Source organism: Oncorhynchus nerka, linkage group LG2, assembly GCF_034236695.1.
Source record: "Oncorhynchus nerka isolate Pitt River linkage group LG2, Oner_Uvic_2.0, whole genome shotgun sequence".
Classification (NCBI taxonomy): domain Eukaryota; kingdom Metazoa; phylum Chordata; class Actinopteri; order Salmoniformes; family Salmonidae; genus Oncorhynchus; species Oncorhynchus nerka.
The window spans coordinates 6,550,979-6,574,193 of NC_088397.1; the positions used below are offsets into that span (position 1 = coordinate 6,550,979).

General features: G+C 41.2%; 1 protein-coding gene across 1 annotated transcript; it reads right to left on the reverse strand.

Annotated features, from left to right (window-relative positions):
• Nucleotides 1–2,914: 2,914 nt before the first annotated feature.
• On the reverse strand, nt 2,915–16,902 carry LOC135573373 (zinc finger protein 501-like). Its single transcript, XM_065022477.1, has 3 exons — nt 16,503–16,902; nt 8,392–8,640; nt 2,915–4,741 (listed from the first exon to the last, which is right to left on the reverse strand). The coding sequence occupies exons 1-3, from the start codon at nt 16,819–16,821 to the stop codon at nt 3,810–3,812; spliced, it is 1,500 nt and encodes a 499-aa protein (XP_064878549.1). The 5' UTR covers nt 16,822–16,902; the 3' UTR covers nt 2,915–3,809.
• Nucleotides 16,903–23,215: the final 6,313 nt, after the last annotated feature.

A 23,215-nucleotide genomic window follows, 5' to 3' on the forward strand; every position in this document is an offset into this window, starting at 1 on the left:
CAATAGAGAATGGGGAATAAGATCTGTCTGTTGCAGTGCCCAGACGAGGTGAGAGCAAACTGCTACAGAGATAAAAAGTAAGATCTCAATCTTTAGTTATATTTCAAGGTTGAACTAATGCAATAGGTATTTTATTGGCTTGCTTAATGAGCTGCTTTTCCTGATCATGTCTATCTGATAAAGCTACACTCTTAGAAAAGGTGCCATCTAGAACATTAAGTTATTCAGCTGTCCCCATAGGGTAACTTTTTGAAGAACCCTCTTGGGTTCCAGGTAGAACCCTCTGTGGAAAGGGGGTTCTACATGGATCCCAAAAGGGTTCTACCTGGAACCAAATAGTTATACTATGGGGACAGCTGAAGAACCCTTTTGGAACCCATTTTTCTAAGAGTGTATCTAGTTGTTCCAATGCAATGTCCATGTTACAGCCACAACATTATCGTTTAGTCAAGCATCTGAAGACTAGCGAGGAGGAGAAAAGCCTGCTTTGGATGAGCAAGGACGGACAATAACAACTAGCTATATCAGATGAACATGTTCAGGAAAAGCAGGGAGAGAGCAAACTAGTAGTAGTAACATTATTTGAAACCTCACATGCGCATGTCTCTGTGTTATATTTAAGCAATAAGGCACCTCAGGGGTTTGTGGTATATCGACAATATACCACGGCTTGGGGCTGTTCTTCTGCATGATGCAACGGAGTGCCTGGATACAGCCCATAGCCGTGGTATATTGGCCATATAGCAATAAGGCTCCTCTGGGTTTTGTGGTATTAAAAACTAAATTACCAACGTAATAAACAGGTAATATTGACTCCTACACCATGGCTTGCTATCGGTCTCATGTTGTACCGATCATCAACAAGACTGAATTCTGTTGAATTGTCAACCGGTCTAAATTCCTGTTCAGAATGACATGTTTATGATGATGTTCACGGGAATCTCCAAATGCTACGTTGAACGAGCACCACGAATGAAGGAGGGGGAGGAAAACAGACAGCTTCCTTCTACCACCTTCACCAAGTCATACAATGTTTGCTTCATGAACAATTATTACATCAAATAAATACAGAATTATTTGGGTTTATTCCGTTTTTTTTTACGCTGGATGTAATTTAGCAGATCTATAGTATAATGTATTGTTTTGAAATGTTTATTAAATCTATTCAGTCAACTTATTTTATGTTTGCTAAAAGTAATGTTTTGTACTGTTACATACTGAAAGTCTCATTAGTTTTGAGCTAGACTATGATCGGGGAAATGTCTACTGCCCTTTCTAAAATGTTGATGAATGAAATTAGCACCGTTTCTAATAGTTTGTTGCTACTGTCTGGTGAGGAAGTGGGCAATATGGAATTAATGAGAAATCAGAACTTGGACAACGTCAGGGAATAAGTATACACCGAACAAAAATATAAATGCAACATGTAAAGTATTGGTCTCATGTTTCATGAGCTGAAATAAAGATCCCAGATATTTTCCATACGCACAAGAAGCTTATTCATCTCAAATGTTGTACACCCTGGTCCTTCCTCCGCTGCATCGGTAACAGTTTATAAAACATTTGAATTCAGCCTTTGTGGTTTGGAAAGTAGTGACTACTATTGCTTTAATTTCTCAAACAAATGGGGGTTTGGAAAAGTAGGTGATTAGCTTAATACTTCAGACAAGGACAAATTATGGCTAGCTTAATTGAAAATAAGACACCTTTGTGCAATACATAAATGCTTAAAAATAAAAATCATAAATTGTGACGTTAGCTACCAACTAAGTTTTCGGCAATTATCCCAAAACAACTACAAAAACGCCATTCCTTACCCAACAAGGCTGAACAGGAGTAATGAACGCATGTAAAAATGCCCATAAGTGTTCGAATCGCCTGTAAACAGACACTGGACATGTTTTTTTAATCACGTGTACAAAAACAAAAAAATGGACACTTGAAACAAGCAAGTGAAAAATGATAATTTAAAGTGTTAAGACGTGTTCCGGTAAAACGATTTGAAACTCTTGGCCTTCAAAATCTGACAGCTCGAGTTCTCACGCCTGTGGTTCGAAAATGTGGCATCATAGTTCTGTCAAGCCGCTTTGCTGACAACGAACCATCTCCCGACCCGGGTATTCAGCCAATCAGCAGCTGCCGCTGCAGTTGATAGTAACTTTGGGCAAAACAAAAGATTGAAGTGCCTTTGCACGTGGTATGGTAGCAGGTGCCAGGCACATCCAGCCAACTTGACACGACTAGGAAGCATAGGAGTCAACATGGGCCAGCATCCCTGTGCAACGCTTTCCACACCTTGTAAAGTCCATGTCCCTACGATTTGAGGTTGTTCTGAGGGCAAAAAAGGTGCAACTGAATATTAGGAAGGTGTTATTAATATGAAATGACCTGTTGTGCTGATGACACAACAAACACTACCATGGATACCTGCTATGCTCATGAGGAAACGTTATAATCATTACCATAGCCGCAGGAAGTAGGAGGTGCTGGGCTCCAGTCACAATAAGGACCCAGTGACTGTAGGTTTGGATGAGAGGCAGGCTGGGTTTGTCCTCACTGTCAACTCTGGGTAGGATCCTAGTCTGAAATAGAAGTCTGAGCTCAACCTCTTGGTCCTCCCCTGTGCAGGCCACACCCCCTCCTCCTATTGTTACTGTGTGTATGAACACAATTTGAACAAAAGCTTCCTAAAATGCTGTGGTGTTTACTAACACAATAGGAAAGGTTTTGGTTGATGAGGACCATCACAGGTGAGTTCCCAGCTCTTCCACTCTGAACAATGAGGCAGGGAAAGGGTAACACAAGCTTCCTCTCTGGTTCCATTCCCCAATAGTAAGTGGATCATACTTGAATTGTGGTAGTAATATTGTCCCTGGACTCTGGCACCATAGAAAACACATTACAAAATAAAAAAAACATTTATTTAAATAAGAAAACATGTCCTTTATACTGCAAAACATTATTTGTATGTATTGTAGAACATACTGGGGACTAGCTAATTGGCATGTAGAGGTGTAATGACATGTATTCAGTAGATACATAGACATTTAAATGAGTTTGAATAATATCAATTAAACAAAAATATTGCATTATCTGTATAGATAACCCAAAGTTTGACCAGCACAAATTCATGTAGAATATTTATTTTTAATTAGCACATCAAGTTCAATGCAGTTAACCAAATACATTTGATGACAAATAATACATCTAGTAAGACAATTTAATAAACACGTAGTCGTTTCAAAGTATGTGTATCATTAAACAAAAAAATTATAATAATCCACCCAAACTAATGGTGAAGACTGATCACACCATCTCTGATACATGTTGTGTCTACCAGCTCATTACCACAGAGAACTGATCATCACACCATCTCTGATACATGTTGTGTCTACCAGCTCATTACCACAGAGAACTGATCATCACACCATCTCTGACACATGTTGTGTCTACAAACTCATTCCCACAGAACACTGCAGAGGGAAGCAGTACCATTCAGTCAGCCATCAGACTACATTGTTACAATGTGAGAAGCCTCAGAGGGCATTCAACCCTAAGGGCAAATTCAAGGTACTCTCAATATCTTTAGAGTAAAAGCTAAATTAAATAAATAAAAAACTGACAAGGTGCTCACTGATCAGTAAAATAACAAGAAGCTAACATTCTATAACACACCCTTTCCTCTGCACAGTTCTCTCACACTGAGAAACAATAGGATCCCAATAGTGTTTTATTCTTTCTTAAATGTTATCAAATTCACTGTTACCACTTCATTTATGAGATGAGAATGAAGTGATATGACTTTACTCTTAGCTGGTCTGAGAGAAGTGATGAGGCTTCTCTCCTTTATGTATACGTTGGTGACATTTCAAGGTATCCAATCGGGTGAAACTCTTCCCACAATCGGCACAGAAGTAAGGCTTCTCTCCTGTATGTATACGCTGGTGACATTTTAAGGTATCCAATCGGGTGAAACTCTTCCCACAGTCGGAGCAGAAGTAAGACTTTTGGTCTGTATGTATTCGCTGGTGACATTTTAACTTCTCCAATTGGGAGAAACTTTTTCCACAGTCAGAGCAGAAGTAAGGCTTCTCTCCTGTGTGTGTTCTCTGATGAACTGTTAGCTCAGATGATGTTGTGAAGCATTTTCCACAGTCAGAGCAGGAGTATGGTTTCTCTCCTGTATGTACACGTTCATGTACTTTTAAGGTATCCAATCGGGAGAAACTCTTTCCACAGTCAGAGCAGAAGTAAGGCTTCTCTCCTGTGTGTGTTCTCTGATGAACTGTTAGCTCAGTTGATGTTGTGAAGCCTTTTCCACAGTCAGAGCAAGAGTATGGCCTCTCTCCTGTGTGTATCCGTTGGTGTTTTTTGAAGTTGCTCTGTTGAGAGAAACTCCTCCCACAGGCCGAGCAAGAGTAAGGCTTCTCTCCTGTATGTATACGTTGGTGTTTTTTTAAATTGCTCTGTTGAGAGAAACTCTCCCCACAGTCAGAGCAGTTGTAAGGCTTCTCTCCTGTGTGTACTCTCCGATGAACTGTCAGAGCCCTTGATGTTGTGAAACTCTTCCCACAGTCAGTGCAGGAATACAGATTTTCTTCTGTGTGCATTTTTAGGTGTGTTTTTAGCTTTGATAGAATTGGGAAAATCTGCTCACAATGTGGGCAGTGGTGAGACCTCTTAGCTCTGTGATCTTCCTGCTGTTGCTCTCTGGATGTAGAGAATGTCTCAACATGGTATCCTGTGTGAACAACAGAAGAATCAGTTGGTGTGATATATACTGAGCGCCAAAACATTAGGAACACCTGCTCTTTCCATGACAGACTGACCATGTTAAAGCTATGATTCCTTATTGATGTCACTTGTTTATTTCACTTCAATCAGTGTAGATGAAGAAACAAATTAAAAGGATTTTTAAGGATTGATACAATTGTGACATGGATTGTGTATGTCTGCCATTCAGAGGGTGAATGGGCAAGACAAAATATTGAAGTGCCTTTTAACGGGGTATGGTAGTAGGTGCCAGGCGCACCGATGTGTTAATAAATGCAATGCTTCTAGGTTTTTCCATGGGAAAAAGTTTGTGTGTGAAGAAGTGGTCCACCACCCAAAGGACATTTAGCCAACTTGAAATAGCTGGGAAGCATTGGAGTCAACATGCGCCATCATCCCTGAGGAAAGCTTTCCACACCTTGTAGATTCCAGCCCAAACTAATTGGCGCTGAAGGCATAAGGGGGGTGCAACTCAACATTTGGAAGGTGTTCTTAATGTTTTGTACACTCATTGTACATGTCAATCAAATACATTTGATGCACTTTTTTACATCAGCAGTTGGCACAAAGTGCTTATACAGAAATCCATCTTAAAAACACCAATAAGCAAGCAATGCATATAAGCACAGTGGCTAAGAAAAACTCCCCAGAACACAGGAACACTAGGAAGAAACCTAGAGAGGAACCAGTCTGAGGGATGGCCAGTCCTCTTCTGGCTGTACTGGGCAACATACAGAGAGGGAATAAAGTACTGGATCCCCCTGCTGATTTTATACATTTGCCCACTGACAAAGAAATGATCCGTCTGTAATTTAATGGTAGGTTTATTTGAACAGTGAGAGACAGAATAACAACAAAAAATCCAGAAAAACACATGTCAAAAATGTTATAAATTGATTTCCATTTTAATGAGGGAAATAAGTATTTGACCCCCCCAATCAGAAAGATTGAGATTTCTGGCTCCCAGGTATATTTTATACAGGTAACAGGCTGAGATTAGGAGCACACTCTTAAAGGGAGTGCTCCTAATCTCAGTTTGTTACCTGTATAAAAGACACCTGTCCACAGACGCAATCAATCAGATTCCAAACTCTCCACCATGGCCAAGACCAAAGAGCTCTCCAAGGATGTCAGGGACAAGATTGTAGATCTACACAAGGCTGGAATGGGCTACAAGACCATCGCCAAGCAGCTTGGTGAGAAGGTGACAACAGTTGGTACGATTATTCGCAAATGGAAGAAACAAAAGAACTGTCAATCTCCCTCGGCCTGGGGCTCCATGCAAGATCTCACCTCGTGGAGTTGCAATGATCATGAGAACGGTGAGGAATCAGCCCAGAACTACACTGGAGGATCTTGTCAATGATCTCAAGTCAGCTGGGACCATAGTCACCAAGAAAACAATTGGTAACACACTACGCCGTGAAGGACTGAAATCCTGCAGCGCCTGCGAGGTCCCCCTGCTCAAGAAAGCACATATATATGCCCGTCTGAAGTTTGCCAATGAACATCTGAATGATTCCGAGGATAACTGGGTGAAAGTGTTGTGGTCAGATGAGACCAAAATGGAGCTCTTTGGCATCAACTCAACTTGCCGTGTTTGGAGGAGGAGGAATGCTGCCTATGACCCAAAGTACACTATCCTCACCGTCAAACATGGAGGTGGATACATTATGCTTTGGGGGGGGGGGGGGTTCTGCTAAGGGGACAGGACAACTTCACCGCATCAAAAGGGATGATGGACGGGGCCTTGTACCGTCAAATCTTGGGTGAGAACCTCCTTCCCTCAGCCAGGGCATTGAAAATGGGTCATGGATGGGTATTCCAGCATGACAATGACCCAAAACACACGGCCAAGGCAACAAAGGAGTGGCTCAAGAAGAAGCCCATTAAGATCCTGGAGTGGCCTAGCCAGTCTCCAGACCTTAATCCCATAGAACATCTGTGGAGGGAGTTGAAGGTTCGAGTTGCCAAACGTCAGCCTCGAAACCTTAATGACTTGGAGAAGACCTGCAAAGAGGAGTGGGACAAAATCCCTCCTGAGATGTGTGCAAACCTGGTGGCCAACTACAAGAAACGTCTGACCTCTGATTGCCAACAAGTACTAAGTCATGTTTTGCAGAGGGGTCAAATACTTATTTCCCTCATTAAAATGCAAATCAATTTATAACATTTTTGACATGTGTTTTTCTGGATTTTTTTGTTGTTATTCTGTCGCTCACTGTTAAAATAAACCTACCATTAAAATGATAGACTGATCATTTCTTTGTCAGTGGGCAAACGTACAAAATCAGCAGGGGATCAAATACTTTTTTCCCCCTCACTGTACAGTGCATTCGAAAAGTATTCAGACCTCTTCTCTTTTTCCACATTGCCTTATTCTAAAATGGTTAAAAACATTTTTTACAAATCCTCAAATCTACACACAATACCCAATAATGACAAAGCTAAAAACAGGCTTTTCGAAATGTTTGCAAATGTATTAAAAATAAAAAACAGAAATTCCTTATTTACATAAGTATTTCAGACCCTTTGCTATGAGACTCAAAATTGAGCTCAGGTGCATCTTGTTTCCATTGATCATCCTTGAGATGTTTCTACAACTTGATTGGAATCCACCTGTGGTAAATTTAAATGATTGGACATGATTTGGAAAGGCACACACCTGTCTATATAAGGTCCCACATTTGACAGTGCATGTCAGAGCAAAAACCAAGCCATGAGGTTGAAGGAATTGTCCGTAGAGCTCTGAGACAGGATTGTTTCAAGGCACAGATCTGGGGAAGGGTAGCAACAACATTTCTGCAGCATTGAAGGTCCCCAAGAACACAGTGGCCTCCATCATTCTTAAAATGGAAGAAGTTTGGAACCACCAAGACTATTCCTAGAGCTGGCTGCCCGGCCAAACTTAGCAATCGGGGGAGAAGGGCCTTGGTCAGGGAGGTGACCAAGAACCCGATGGTCACTGACAGAGCTCCAGAGTTAATCTGTGGAGATGGGAGAACATTCCAGAAGGACAACCATCTCTTCAGCACTCCACCAATCAGGCCTTCATGGTAGAGTGGCCAGACGAAGCCACTCCTCAGTAAAAAAGGCACATGACAGCCCGCTTGGAGTTTTCCAAAAGGCACCTAAAGACTTTCAGACCATGAGAAACAAGATTCTCTGGTCTGATAAAACCAAAATGTTGGCCTGAATGCCAAGCGTCACATTTGGAGGAAACCTGGCACCATCCCTATGGTGAAGCATGGTGGTGGCAGCATCATGCTGTGGGGAGGTTTTTCAGCAGCAGGGACTGGGAGGCTAGTCAGGATCGAGGAAAAGATTAACAGAACAAAGTACAGAGATCCTTGATGAAAACCTGTTCCAGAATACTCAGTACCACAGACTGGGGAGAAAGTTCACCTTGTCTACTTCACTTCTTCAGTCGACACCATGTTAATTCCAGACAGCCCAGTGAATAAAACAAATGCTGACAAAACTGGTGTCAAACCATGCAAGTGTCAGTAGCATGAAATAACATCTACCTTCTCATTGAAACAGTTCTACTGCAACGTTTCATGCACAGTGGGAAGTTGTAATGAACAACAAACTTAGTTAGGTAGAACCTACTCTTACCATGAGAAACAGATTTCCCAATCTTCTCCTCCACTTCTTCATCTTTAATGTTCACATTCAGCTCCAGTGTTTGACTGCAGTCTTCCAGCTTCACTGATGCCATCTCTGGATCCTGCAGAGCAAACTGGGCTCCACTGTCACAATCAGGACCCAGTGACTGTAGGTTTGGACTCAGTGTGGAAGGAGAGAGGCAGGCTGGGTTTGTCCTCACTGTTGATGTTACCTGAATCAGACTTAATCCTCGTTGGCCTGTAGTAATAAAGAGAAACCAACACAAAAGTTAGTCTTGACAGTTCTGGCACTTACTTTATTCTCTTAAAAATATTTAGTTTTTTCCTTGTTCAATTATCGAATTTCAATGAATCAGGTTGCTATGCATAGACTACAAAACATTAATTCACATTAGAGGAGTGCACACTTTAAATTACACAACGTAAGTGCACTTAACCTATAGTAGATTTCCTACATTTACATCAATGCATAAATGACTGAAGCCATTAAGGTTGCAGTGTTTGAGGAAGCACGATGAACAATTTTCTTGAATAACGTCGTCTTCACTGTATTATTTCACCCATAAAAAACGATTGTTTCTATCTATAATGTGAATGGGAAATACAATGTGTCTGAATATTATTACATGTTATTTTTTTAAACAAAAATAAAAGATAAACATTGCATTCAGCCTCACAACTGTAGGGCAACCGTGGAATTGTCGCTCTCTGGTGCATCTGCACTGCCCGCACGCAGACAGAGCTGGCGCCGCCATTTTACAAACTCGCGAATTTTACACAAAACCAATAACATGTAAAAGGAGCTCAGAAATCGAAAATAAATACTTTTTTAAAAGGTAATTTCATAATTTATGTTCATTGACTGACGTATAAAATTGTATTAGCCACGTTTTCCACTCACTCGGTTTGAAGCAAAATAACATAGAACCTTTACCAAACGTGATCATTTGTTACCTGGAACGTTATGACATGTTATTTTGATATTAGACAGTTTAAACGTGCAATTACATACCTGTAGTAATACATTTTAAAAACGGACACAAAAGGTATCTTGACAACACAGTTCTAGTTCTGGCCTGCCCAGAACTTCTTGTTCCCCCACCACAACCAAATATGTTTTTAAGTTGTAACGTCACAAGCACAGTGAAATGCCTTTCTTGAAAACTCAAAACTAAATAATGCAATTATCAATAACCATATATTACTAGAAAAAAAGACACAAGAAATAAGAATTGGAAATACACAAGTAAGTATAATATATATACAGCAAATAGTTAAAAAGTCAGTTCCAATACCATATTTAGATGTGCAGGGATACTGGAGTGATGGAGGTAGATATGTATAGAGGTAAGGGGACAGGGATACTGGAGTGATGGAGGTAGATATGTATAGGGGTAAGGAGACAGGGATACTGGAGTGATGGAGGTAGATATGTATAGAGGTAAGGAGACAGGGATACTGGAGTGATGGAGGTAGATATGTATAGAGGTAAGGGGACAGGGATACTGGAGTGATGGAGGTAGATATGTATAGAGGTAAGGAGACAGGAATACTGGAGTGATGGAGGTAGATATGTATAGGGGTAAGGGGACAGAGATACTGGAGTGATGGAGGTAGATATGTATAGGGTTAAGGGGACAGGGATACTGGAGTGATGGAGGTAGATATGTATAGGGGTAAGGGGACTAGGCAACAGGATAAGATAAACAGAGTAGCAGCAGCTTGTATGCGAGTGGGTGTGTAGTCAGTATAAATGTATGTGCATACTATGTGTGAAAGGAGAATGTGAAAATCTTAAAATTGCTGCACCTACACACTATCCCCCAGAACCCACTTTAGCCCTAAATGATCCTACAACAGGCCATCTGCCTTGGAGGATGGAACTCCTTCCCTCAAAACTGACTGTTGATCTTCTGTACTAAAATCTCACACCCAAATATTTCTCTGCTGCTGCAACTACCACATGTACCTTCTGTGATTTCCACTCCACCAGTGCAGTTCATCACCATGGTTATAAACACAACATATCCAACCTTACTATAACTCATCCTCTCTGGATCTTTCTCTTTTCAGACCAACTCACTGGGAGGCTCCCTTGCCCTTGGGCTACCCTCTACTCTCTTTATTGTCTCAGCATAGGAAACGTTCAGCCTCACTCAAACTGGCCATTTCAACCGGTCTCTCTCACAAGGCATTTCAGATCCTCAGCTGCATTAGCAACCCCCCAGTTGACACACAGTGCTTTCTGTATCCCAACTGTCCATACATTTTCTCTGACACCCAAAAATACATTACATTTTGAATGTTTAGCAAGACAGGAAAATGGTCTAATTCCCACACTTATCAAGAGAACATCCCTGGTCATCCCTGCTGCCTCTGATCTGACAGACTCACTAAACAGAGAACATCCCTGGTCATCCCTGCTGCGTCTGATCTGACAGACTCACTAAACAGAGAACATCCCTGGTCATCCCTGCTGCCTCTGATCTGACAGACTCACTAAACAGATAACATCCTTGGTCATCCCTGCTGCCTCTGATCTGACAGACTCACTAAACAGATAACATCCTTGGTCATCCCTGCTGCCTCTGATCTGACAGACTCACTGAACACATGCTTTGTTTGTAAATGGATGTCCAAGTGTGTAAATGTGCCCCTGGCTATCTGTAAACCACAACAACAACATGAGGCCTGGTTGGCTTAATAAGGAATTTTAAATACATTTACACTTGTACTTTTACTAAATATATTTAAAACCAAATACTTTTACTCAAGTAGTATTTTACTGTTTGACTTTCACTTGAGTCATTTTCTATGAAGGCATCTTTACTTTTACTCAAGTATCTCAATTGGGTACTTTTTCCACCACTGACGGCACCTGTCTACCACAGGTAGGCCCACTTAATCCTGGACTGGCTCAACCTCCATTTTGAGATCATCAAGGTTCTCAAAAGAGCATGTAGACCTATGAATATGATTACTCAGTTTGTATTCAGGAGACAAAAGGTACAGTTGAAGTTGGAAGTTTACATAAATGAGTTTTAATGACTCCAACCTAAGTGTTTCAACCACTCCACACATTTCTTATTAACAAACTATAGTTTGGCAAGTCGGTTAGGACATCTACTTTGTGCATGACAAGTCATTTTTTAAACAACTGTTCAGACAGATTATTTCACTTATAATTCAATGTATCACAATTCCAGTGGGTCAGAAGTTCACATACACTAAGTTGACTGTGCCTTTAAACAGCTTGGAAAATTCCAGAAAATTATGTCATGGCTTTAGAAGCTTCTGATAGGCTAATTGACATAATTTGATTTAATTGGAGGTGTACCTGTGTATGTATTTCAAGGCCTACCTTCAAACTCAGTGCCTCTTTGCTTGACACCATGGGAAACATCAAAAATAAATCAGCCAAGTCGTCAGAAAAACATTGTAAACCTCCACAAGTCTGGTTCATCCTTGGGAGCAATTTCCAAATGCCTGAAGGTACCACATTCATCTTTACAAACAATAGTATGCAAGTATAAACACCATGGGACCACGCAGCCGTCATACCGCTCAGGAAGGAGACGCGTTCTGTCTGCTACAGATGAACATACTTTAGTGTGAAAAGTGCAAATCAATCCCAGAACAACAGCACAGGACCTTGTGAAGATGCTGGAGGAAACAGGTACAAAAGTATCTATATCCACAGTCAAACAAGTCTTATATCGACAGAACCTGAAAGGCCGCTCAGCAAGGGAGAAGACACTGCTCCAAAACCGCCATAAAAAAAGCCAGACTACGGTTTGCAACTGAACATGAGGGCAAAGATTGTACTTTTTGGAGAAATGTCCACTGGTCTGATGAAACAAAAATAGTACTTTTGGGCCATAATGACCATTGTTATGTTTGGAGGAAAAAGGGGGAGGCTTGCAAGCCAAAGAACACCATCCTAACTGTGAAGCACGGGGGTGGCAGCATCATGTTGTGGGGGTGCTTTGCTGCAGGAGGGACTGCTGCACTTCACAAAATAGACGGCATCATGAGGATGGAAAATGATGTGATATTGAAGCAATATCTCAAGACATCAGTCAGGAAGTTGAAGCTTGGTCGCAAATGGACAATGACCCCAAGCATACTTCCAAGGTTGTGACAAAATGGCTTAAGGACAACAAAGTTAAGGTATTGGAGTGGCCATCACAAAGCCCTGACCTCAATCCCATAGAAAATGTGTGGGCAGAACTGAAAAAGCATGTGCGAGTAAGGAGGCCTACAAACCTGACTCAGTTACACCAGCTCTGTCAGGTGGAATGGGCCAAAATTCACCCAATTTATTGTTGGAAGCTTGTGAAAGGCTACCCAAAACGTTTGACCCAAGTTAAACAATTTAAAGTCAATGCTACCAAATACTAATTGAGTTTATGTAAACTTCTGACCCAACTGGGAAATGTGATGAAAGAAATAAAAGATTTAATAAATCACTCTACTATTATTCTGACATTTCACATTCTTAAAATAAAGTGGTGATACAAACTGACCTAAAACAGGGAATTTTTACTAGGATTAAATGTCAGGAATTGTGAAAACTGAGTTTAAATGTATTTGGCTAAGGTGTATGTAAACTTCTGACTTCAACTGTGTGTACGCGCACCTCTGTCCGAAGTGTACGCGCACCTCTGTCCGAAGTGTACGCGCACCTCTGTCCGAAGTGTACGCGCACCTCTGTCCGAAGTGTACGCGCACCTCTGTCCGAAGTGTACGCGCACCTCTGTCCGAAGTGTACGCGCACCTCTGTCCGAAGTGTACGCACCTCTGTCCGAAGTGTACGCGCACCTCTGTCCGAAGTGTACGCGCACCTCTGTTCGAAGTGTACACACACCTCTGTTCGAAGTGTACACACGGGACACAAATCTCTGAAGCGCCATTCTTATGCTTTCTTATCATTGCACTACCTCTTAGCTCCAGGTCAGATTCTCTCCTGTGTGAATAAGTTGGTGTCTTTTTTAAGTCCCCAGTTGAGCAGCGGTGGCTCATCCAATAGGAGAAGGGGGCGGCTCCACCTCAATACGGCGACCAGAGTAATGGAGAAGGGGGCGGCTGCACCTCAATACGGCGACCGGAGTAATGAGCGACCAGAGTAAGGAGCGACCGGAGTAATGAGGGAGTGAGTGTGTCGAAAGGAAAGTAGTGGGCTTGTGGAAAGAAGTGAATCGAAAGCGCTGTGCTATAGGTTAGACTGTTTGATTGCACTGTGGGGAGTTTCTTCCTTTTCTTACCACACAACTACCATACCTACAGGTTTGGGGAGTAACAGATTACATGTAAAGGGATTGCAAAAAATATTGTAAACAAATGACCGATACTTTTGAAAAACTAAAGGATTACTTTTACATTTAGAAATTGTTTGCTGGAAGAAAAAAAAGAAAAAAATTCTCAATGACATTCAAATCAGCATTCTAACAAAGGTGCATGTTTAAGTTTATTCCACCTGAGTGAGTCTGACCACAAGTCAGAGACCACTATGACACACCAAATGATGACCACAAGTCAGAGACCACTATGACACACCAAATGATGACCACCAATCAGAGACCACGATGATGACACACCAAATGATGACCACCAATCAGAGACCACTACGATGACACACCAAATGATGACCACCAATCAGAGACCACTACGATGACACACCAAATGATGACCACTACGATGACACACCAAATGATGACCACCAATCAGAGACCTCTATGATGACACACCAAATGATGACCACCAATCAGAGACACTATGATGACCACCAATCAGAGACCACTATGATGACCACCATGATGACCACCAATCATGATGACCACCAATCAGAGACCACTATGATGACACACCAAATGATGACCACCAATCAGAGACCACTATGATGACCACCAATCAGAGACCACTATGATGACCACCAATCAGAGACCACTATGATGACCACCAATCAGAGACCACTATGATGACCACCAATCAGAGACCACTATGATGACCACCAATCAGAGACCACTATGATGACCACCAATCAGAGACCACTATGATGACACACCAAATGATGACCACCAATCAGAGACCACTATGATGACCACCAATCAGAGACCACTATGATGACCACCAATCAGAGACCACTATGATGACCACCAATCAGAGACCACTATGATGACCACCAATCAGAGACCACTATGATGACACACCAAATGATCCAACTTGAATAAACGCTTGGAGGTAAGGATACAGTGGTCTACAGTGATACGGCTATCACTTATTATTGTTATCTACAAAGCGCATTGATGTGAATCACACTGCTGCTCTCTCATTCAGCTATTAGCGCCTTACGGATTGTGGTTGTTGTGGACGGCTGTTCACAAATCTAAATGTGTATTTGGAATCCAATAATGGTTTAATTCAAGAAGTTTATGCTGCCTATCAATCATTGATTTTGAAACCAGTGGACAGCCATGAAAAATTCACTCTTGCAACAGCAGTGTAGTGTGGATCCAAGCCTATGGAATAAAAGTGGGGCTTTTAATGCTCAATCTAATTCATGCTGATAAAAATAAAACATCGATAGACCTAATGGACACATGCTCAAACTTGCACACTTTTGATTGCCCCTTTTTAAGTCTGTTTTGGGTTCTTATACATTCTATATACACAGTACCAGTCAAAGTTTGGACACACCTACTGATTCAAGGGTTTCTTTATTTTTACTATTTTCTACATGTTGGTATAATGAAGACATCAACACTATGAAATAACATAAGGAATCATGTAGAAACCAAAAAAAAAAAAAAAAGTGTTAAACAAATCAAAATATATTTTATATTTTTCAAAGTAGCCACCCTTTGCCTTGATGACAGCTTTGCACACCCTCGGCAAAGCATGCCATTACACGAGCGCAGCATTTATTTTTCAACTCGAATCAATGAGCCTAAATCAGTCCTCTGCGACAATAAAAAGTAGGGCTGGCTAATAAGTCCTTAGTTTTGGTGTCGTGCTCTCAGGTAAAACTATTTGGCTAATCTATACTTCCAAGTCCTATTCTTGAAGATCAAGGGGTATAACATTTATTGGAATGACTGGAATTCTGATAGACTTTGGTTTTTAATGTAAAGATATAAATTAATCGTATTATTATATGTAGTAGAAAGCAATGGGTTAGAAGAAGCCTACATAACCAACCCATAAAGTAACATGTAACATCCATATATAGCCAGCTATGTAAACTTTAACATTGATTTATCCTGCAATAGATGTCATTCAATTGGCAACATACATTTGTATTATTGTAATGCCTCTTAAGGGGGAAGTAATCTAAAAGTAAAATAATGTAATCAGATTACGTTACTGAGTTTAGGTTTGAATCCAGGCTGTGTCACAACCGGCTGTGATTGAGAGTCCCATTGGGCTGCGCACAATTCGCCCAGCGTCGTCCAGGTTTGGCCGGTGTAGGCGGTCATTGTAAATAAAAATGTGTTCCTAACTGACGTGCCTAGTTAAAAAGGTTGTCACCCTGAAAATGGCTACTAGGTATCTACTTCATACTAGGTTGCCATGGCTACTAGGTTGCCAGAGTAGTGCTTGTCAAGCGGGCGCGAAGGACACGGTGTCCCTTTGTTGTTGTCGTTCATGTTTACCCCATTGAGTAGTAGACTATGTATACTGAACATAAATAAATGCAACATGGAACTATTTCATTGATTTTACTGAGTTTCAGTTCATATGAGCAAATCGGTAAATTGAAATAAATTAATTAGGCCCTAATCTATGGATTTCACGACTCGGAATGCAGATATGCATCTCTTGGTCCCAGATGCCCAAGGTCTCACAGTAGGCTTCAGGATCTCGTCACGGTATTTTTGTGCATTCAAACTTCCATCGATAAAATGCAATCATGTTCGTTGACCGTAGTTTATGCCTGCCCATAACAACACCACCACGGGGCACTCTGTTCACAACGTTATTATCATCAGCAAACCACTCTCCCACACGACGCCATTCCCGATAGAAGCATAATTCAACCTAGCATTAGACTGGTTCATAAATTATGGAGGTCTAATTTACGAAGATAGTGCCTGCTTTTACCATGATTGACACATTTCCAAATCTTCTCCTCCTCTTCTTCATCTTTAATGTTGACGTTCAGCTCCAGTGTTTGACTGCAGTCTTCCAGCTTCACTGATGCCATCTCTGGATCCTGCAGTGCAAACTGGGCTCCACTGTCACAATCAGGACCCAGTGACTGTAGGTTTGAACTCGATGTGAAAGGAGAAAGGCAGACTAGGTTTGTCCTCACTGTTAATCTGTCAACTCCGGATTGGATCCCAGTCCTAAATAGACGTCTGAGATCAACTTCCTGGTTCTCCTGTGCAGGCCACACCCCCTCCCATTGTACTGTATGCATGAACACACTTTGAACAATGGCTTCCTAAAATGCTGTAGTGATAACACGATAGGAAAGGTTGTGGTAGACGTGGCACATTACAGGTGAGTTCTTCGATTATGTTTAACGGCTGTTGGCATCCAATAAATGTTGCACTACCGCCACCTACTGGACAGGAGTATAACTCTCTTATACATTGCTTGAAAGTTATTTCATAGTTTTGATGTCTTCACTATTATTCTACAATGTAGAAAATCGTTTTTTTTAAATAAAGAAAAACCCTTGAATGAGTAGGTGTGTCCAAACGTTTGACTGGTACTGTACATTTATGTTAATCCATTTATGTGTTCTTCACTGACATGCCTAGTTAAAACGTTTTTTTTTTAAAGTGCAGCTGTCACCCTGAAAGTAACCCACCCAACCCTGCGTACACTGAGCTACCATACCTCCAGAGTTTGGACTTCTGTTTTTAAGCCAGAGGATGAGTCCGGGTTGTATTTCATTGTTAGTTTTACACAAATAATTAATTAGCATTAGCATGAAATAACATCATTGAAACAGTTCTACTGCAACTTTTCATACACAGTAGGAAGTTGGAATGAACAACATACATTTAGTAAGATAAAACCTGCTCTTACCATCATAAACAGATGTCCCAATCTTCTCCTCCTCTTCTTCATCTTTAATGTTGACATTCAGCTCCAGTGTTTGACTGCAGTCTTCCAGCTTCACTGATGTCATCTCTGGATCCTGCAGTGCAAACTGGGCTCCACTGTCACAATCAGGACCCAGTGACTGTAGGTTTGGACTCAGTGTGGAAGGAGAGAGGCAGGCTGGGTTTGTCCTCACTGTGGATGAAACCGGCCTCAGACTTGATCTGAGTCGTCCAGTTGTAATAATGAGAAACGACACAAAAACTGTCTTGACAGTTCTGCCGTTTTCTTTATTCTCTAAAATTACATTATATTTCTTCTTGTTCAATTATCTAATTTCAATAGATCAGGTAGCTAAGCATTGACAACAAAACATTCATGAATTCACATTAGACACAAATTACACACTAAATCACAACGTAAATACACTTAGAGTAGATTTCCTACATTTACATAAACGCATTAAAGACCCAAAAACATTTAGGTTGCAGTTGTTGTTTTAATTAAGCAGCACAATGAACTATTTTCTGCAATAACCTTGTCTTCACTGTATTATTTCAATCACAAAAAAAAACTATTGTCTTTCCCGTTCACACCATAGTAACAATTATAGATAGAAAGAACTGAATGTGTCTGAATATTGCTACACATGTGAAAAACGGATAAACATTACATTCATCTTGAAACCAGTAGTGTAGCTGTGAATGTGCCTCTCTCTGATGCACGAGCACTGCCTGCACCGAGGTCCGTTGAAGCAGACCGAGTGGACGCCACCATTTTACCAGCTTGTGAATTTTACACAAAACCAATGTCAAACGAACTCAGAAATATCAAATACTTTTATTTTTTATAAAATTACCTTTTAAGAAATTATGTACAGTCACTCAGACAAACCCAGTCTTTAGTTTATGTGACTTGAAAAATAGATTTCATCACGTTCTTCACTCACTCGGTTTGACACAAAAATAACACATAAAACCTTTACCAAACGTGATAAAACTTTAAGTTATTTGTTACCTAGCATGTTATGGCCTGTTCTTTTGATATTAGAACGTTTAAACGTGCTGTTACATACCAGTAGTAATGCATTTGAAAGCGACACAAAAGTTATCCTCTTGACAACACAGTTAAGGAGCCTCCTCGGAACTTCCTGTTCCCCCACAACCACTTAAGATGTATCTGTACACCTATACACTATCCCCCCAAAAAACCTCCACCCCATCCCGCTTACTTTGGCCCTAAACGATCCTCTCTCACAATGTTTTACCTGTTTCATTTTGTTCGTGGGGGGCAGGTAGCCTAATGGTTAGAGTGCTGGGCCAGTAACCGAAAGGTTGCTGGATCAAATCCCCAAACTGACATGGTAACAATCTGTCGTTCTGCCCCTGAACAAGGCACTGTTTCCCGGGAGCCGAAGATGTCGATTAAGGCAGACCCCTGCACCTCTCTGATTCAGAGGGGTTTGGGTTAAATGCTGAACACTTTCCCTGTTTCTCTGCAGCTGCAACGGCCACATGTCCTTTCTGCTCCATCGGTGCCGTTGATCAGAAATCCAACCACACTAAAACTTATCCTCTCTTTAGGCCTACTCTCTGGGAGGCTCCCAGTCAACTCTCTCACCCCTGGGAAACCCTCTTCACTGCTCCATCGGTGCCGTTGATCAGAAATCCAACCACACTAAAACGTATCCTCTCTTTAGGCCTACTCACTGGGAGGCTCCCAGTCAACTCTCTCACCCCTGAGTACCCTCTTCACTGCTTCAGCGTAGAGGAAACTTTCTGCCCAACTCGAACTCTGGCCATTTCAACCGGTCTCTCTCACAAGGCATTTCAGATCCTCAGCTGCATTGGCAACCCCCCAGTTGACACACAGTGCTTTCTGTATCCCGACTGTACACTCCCTCTGACTAGGCCCTCCTGCACTTTCCTCACAGCGTGGGATCCCTCTTCTACACACTGCTGCAACATGTCCGAATCCTTGGCACCTAAAGCACCGTAATGAACTCAGAACATAGGCCCTCACAGAACACCAAATATAATCTAACCTGACCTTATCAGGTAGCAACTCTGTCAAAGCTCAACAAGACAGGCAGGTTTTCTCAGTCTCACCATTGCCACCGGGTCTCTGTCTCACCAAATGTCAGGTGTCACAAACACTAGGAATATTCCTTTTCATTTGATGCACTTCTACACTCAACCCTATTGATTACCCTTTTATGTCCTTTACCCAGCTTGCAACGTATGGGTCGGCCAAAAAGCAGGAATCCACTCTTTCCAAAATTATCTCCGGTAGGAGTCTCAGGGCAAACGTTGGACGTCTCTACCACACCTGTTGCCTCAGGAAGGTCCACCACATCCTGGACAGGCTCAACTTCAGAGCCCTCACAACCGCCGACGGAATCCATTTCGAGATCATCAAAGTTCTCAACAGCGCATGAAGACCTATACGTTAGATTACTTGGTTTGTAGTCAGGAGATGCAGGTATTTACTCAATATTAGGTATGTACACAGGAGACGACAGTGGCGATCGGTGCTGTTTAAGATGAGGAAGGATGATAATTTAAATTTGATTTCTATAACAGCATATTGGATGACTGTCATTCATATTCCATTCACCCATCTCAATGTAACATCGATAGGTTTAGGCTACTACATGATACTAACATTTTCCCTATACCCATCATGAGGCTGCTACAACCTAGCCTATGAATGAAAGTTTACAATGTAGGGACACAGGTTGAGATAATTTTGAGTAATCAAGGTGACATAGTGACACATTCAAAACCGCCTTGCACACTCTTGCCTGCATCTAGCTGATCTAGGGTGTAATCAATAGTTCAGGTGCAAACAAGATTTTCTATTGGACAAATACAGGTATGTTTTTCACTGTTTGCTTCCGTACAAGAAACGTTTTTCAACAGAATCTGTGAAATGAATAGACCCATGAGCACACGAAAACACAGTTAACTTTCATAGCAGCCACATACAAACAGCATGATCACTTTGCTCGCATCTATCTACACGCTCTCCTCCTCTCACCTTTTCCCTTTGCTTGTGGACTTCAGTGCACAACACATCAGCTTTCTGTGACCAGGCGCAAAACCTTTCCAAGCCAAACCTTCATATCATGACCGCTAACCGCTACACACTGCCTACACCATTGTCACCATATTAGCTAATGCCAGTCAACATAGCGAATAGAACTAACTCGTTAGTAAACCCGCTACAGTCATGCAGTACAGTGTACAGTCAGCAAGCAGTTTAGCAGTCACACCAGCGGGCTCCGGTGGCAATAAATTAATAAAACCAAAAGCTACCTTGACTTGGAAGAGTTCCAGTGTTGGATAGCCATAGCCAGCTAGCTAACATAGCATCCCTCTGTTTAAGCCAGGTGTTAGAGTAGGCTAAACTAGCTAGCTCCATTCATTGGCTAAGTAAGTGAAAGGGTAAAAAAAAACTGAAATATTGCTAGCTCTCTCTCTTTCTTGCTTCTCCTTAATTTTGGAAGAAATTAATTTCTTCAAAACTGTTCAACTATTGTCTTTCTCTTCGAGTCAACTACTCACCACATTCTATGCACTGCAGTGCTAGCTAGCTGTAGCTTATGCATTCAGTAGTAGATTTATTCTTCAATCCTTTGATTTAGTAGACAACATGTCAGTTCATGCTGCACGAGCTTTGATAGGTTGGAGGATGTCCTGCAGAAGTTGTCATAATTACTGTGTAAGTCTATGGAAGGGGGTGAGAACCATGAGCATCCTAGGTTTTGTATTGAAGTCAATGTACCCAGAGGAGGACGGAAACTACAGCATGGTGTTACCCTACAGAGTGCTGCCGAGGCTACTGTAGACCTTCATTGCAAAACATTGTGTTTTAATCTATTATTTGATGACGTGAATATATTTAGTATAGTTTTATCTAAAAAAGGAATCACTTTTTGAATGTTTCACTATTTTTATGACATTCACTGAGAATGGCCCTCCCCTTCCTGCTCTGAGCCACCTCCCCTTCCTGCTCTGAGCCACCTCCCATTCCTGCTCTGAGACACCTCCCCTTCCTGCTCTGAGCCACCTCCACTGGGAGTTGAATCTCTGATCTTATTAACATCGCCTTTCTAATTCACTGAGAATGGCCCTCCCCTTCCTGCTCTGAGACACCTTTTTTTTGTTAGATTCTACTGTAAAGATATTGAGATGATCATGGATTTGACCATAGTGTTGAATATCCTCTGTGAGGCTTCTCACATAACAATATACACTGAGTGGACAAAACATTAAGATCATCCTTCCTAATATTGATTTTCTCCTCCCCCTTTGCCCTCAGGACAGCCTCAATTTGTCAGCTATGAACTCTACAAGGTGCCAAAATCATTCCACAGGGCTGCTGACCCATATTGACCCCAATGCTTCCCACAGTTGTGTCAAGTTGGTCTGATGTCCTTTGGGTGGTGGACTGTTCTTGATACACACGGGAAACTGTTGAGTGAAAAACCCAGCAGCGTTGCAGTTCTTGACACAAACCGGTGTGCCTGGCACCTACTAGCATACCCATTCAAAGGCACTTAAATCTTTTGTCTTGCCCATTCACCCTCTGAATGGCACATATACACAATCCATGCCTCAATTATCTCATGGCTTAAAAATCCTTCAACATGTCTCCTCCCCTTCATCTACATTGATTTGTTGACCATTTAAAAAGTGACATCAATAAGCTTTCACCTGGTCAGTCTATGTCATAGAAAGAGCAGGTGTCCTTGACCTTTCGTTCACTCAATGTCGTGTGACGTTTGACTGGGTGGAACTGCTTCCCTCTGCAGTTTTCTGTGAGAAACTGCAAGTGATGATCAGTTTTCTGTGAGAAACTACAAGTGATGATCAGTTTTCTGTGAGAAACTACAAGTGATGATCAGTTTTCTGTGAGAAACTGCAAGTGATGATCAGTTTTCTGTGGGAAACTACAAGTGATGATCAGTTTTCACCATTTCTTTTACTACATAACTTTTGTTTATTCATAGACAAACTCTGAAACATGTTTATTAAATTGTCTTTTAAAACTAGATTTGTTTCAGTCAACAAATTCATAAAGCATCTCCCATTATTTCTCTTTATGCATAAATGCCTCCTTTATCAAAGTGTTCATCTAACCCAACTATTAGTATGTTTAAGACCTTTACATAGTATATATTTATCACACCCATCTAGCTAATTCAACTATTAGTGTGTTTAAGACCTTTACATACATATATTTATCATACCCATCTAGCTAATTCAACTAACCCAACTATTAGTGTGTTTAAGACCTTTACATACATATATTTATCACACCCATCTAGCTAATTCATCTAACCCAACTATTAGTGTGTTTAAGACCTTTACATAGTATATTTATCACACCCATCTAGCTAATTCAACTAACCCAACTATTAGCATGTTTAAGACCTTTACATAGTATATTTATCACACCCATCTAGCTAATTCATCTAACCCAACTATTAGTGTGTTTAAGACCTTTACATAGTATATTTATCACACCCATCTAGCTAATTCATCTAACCCAACTATTAGTGTGTTTAAGACCTTTACATAGTATATTTATCACACCCATCTAGCTAATTCAACTAACCCAACTATTAGCATGTTTAAGACCTTTACATACATATATTTATCACACCCATCTAGCTAATTCATCTAACCCAACTATTAGTGTGTTTAAGACCTTTACATAGTATATTTATCACACCCATCTAGCTAATTCAACTAACC

Bases quoted from the DNA above. Each gene is read 5' to 3' on its own strand.
- LOC135573373 (XM_065022477.1), bottom strand. From the start codon at position 16,821: ATGCATACAGTACAATGGGAGGGGGTGTGGCCTGCACAGGAGAACCAG. The intron at 8,641-16,502 runs GTAAAAGCAGGC...TTATTACTACAG, and splicing joins TTGGAAATGTGTCAATCATG to GCCAACGAGGATTAAGTCTG. The intron at 4,742-8,391 runs GTAAGAGTAGGT...TTGTTCACACAG, and splicing joins TGGGAAATCTGTTTCTCATG to GATACCATGTTGAGACATTC.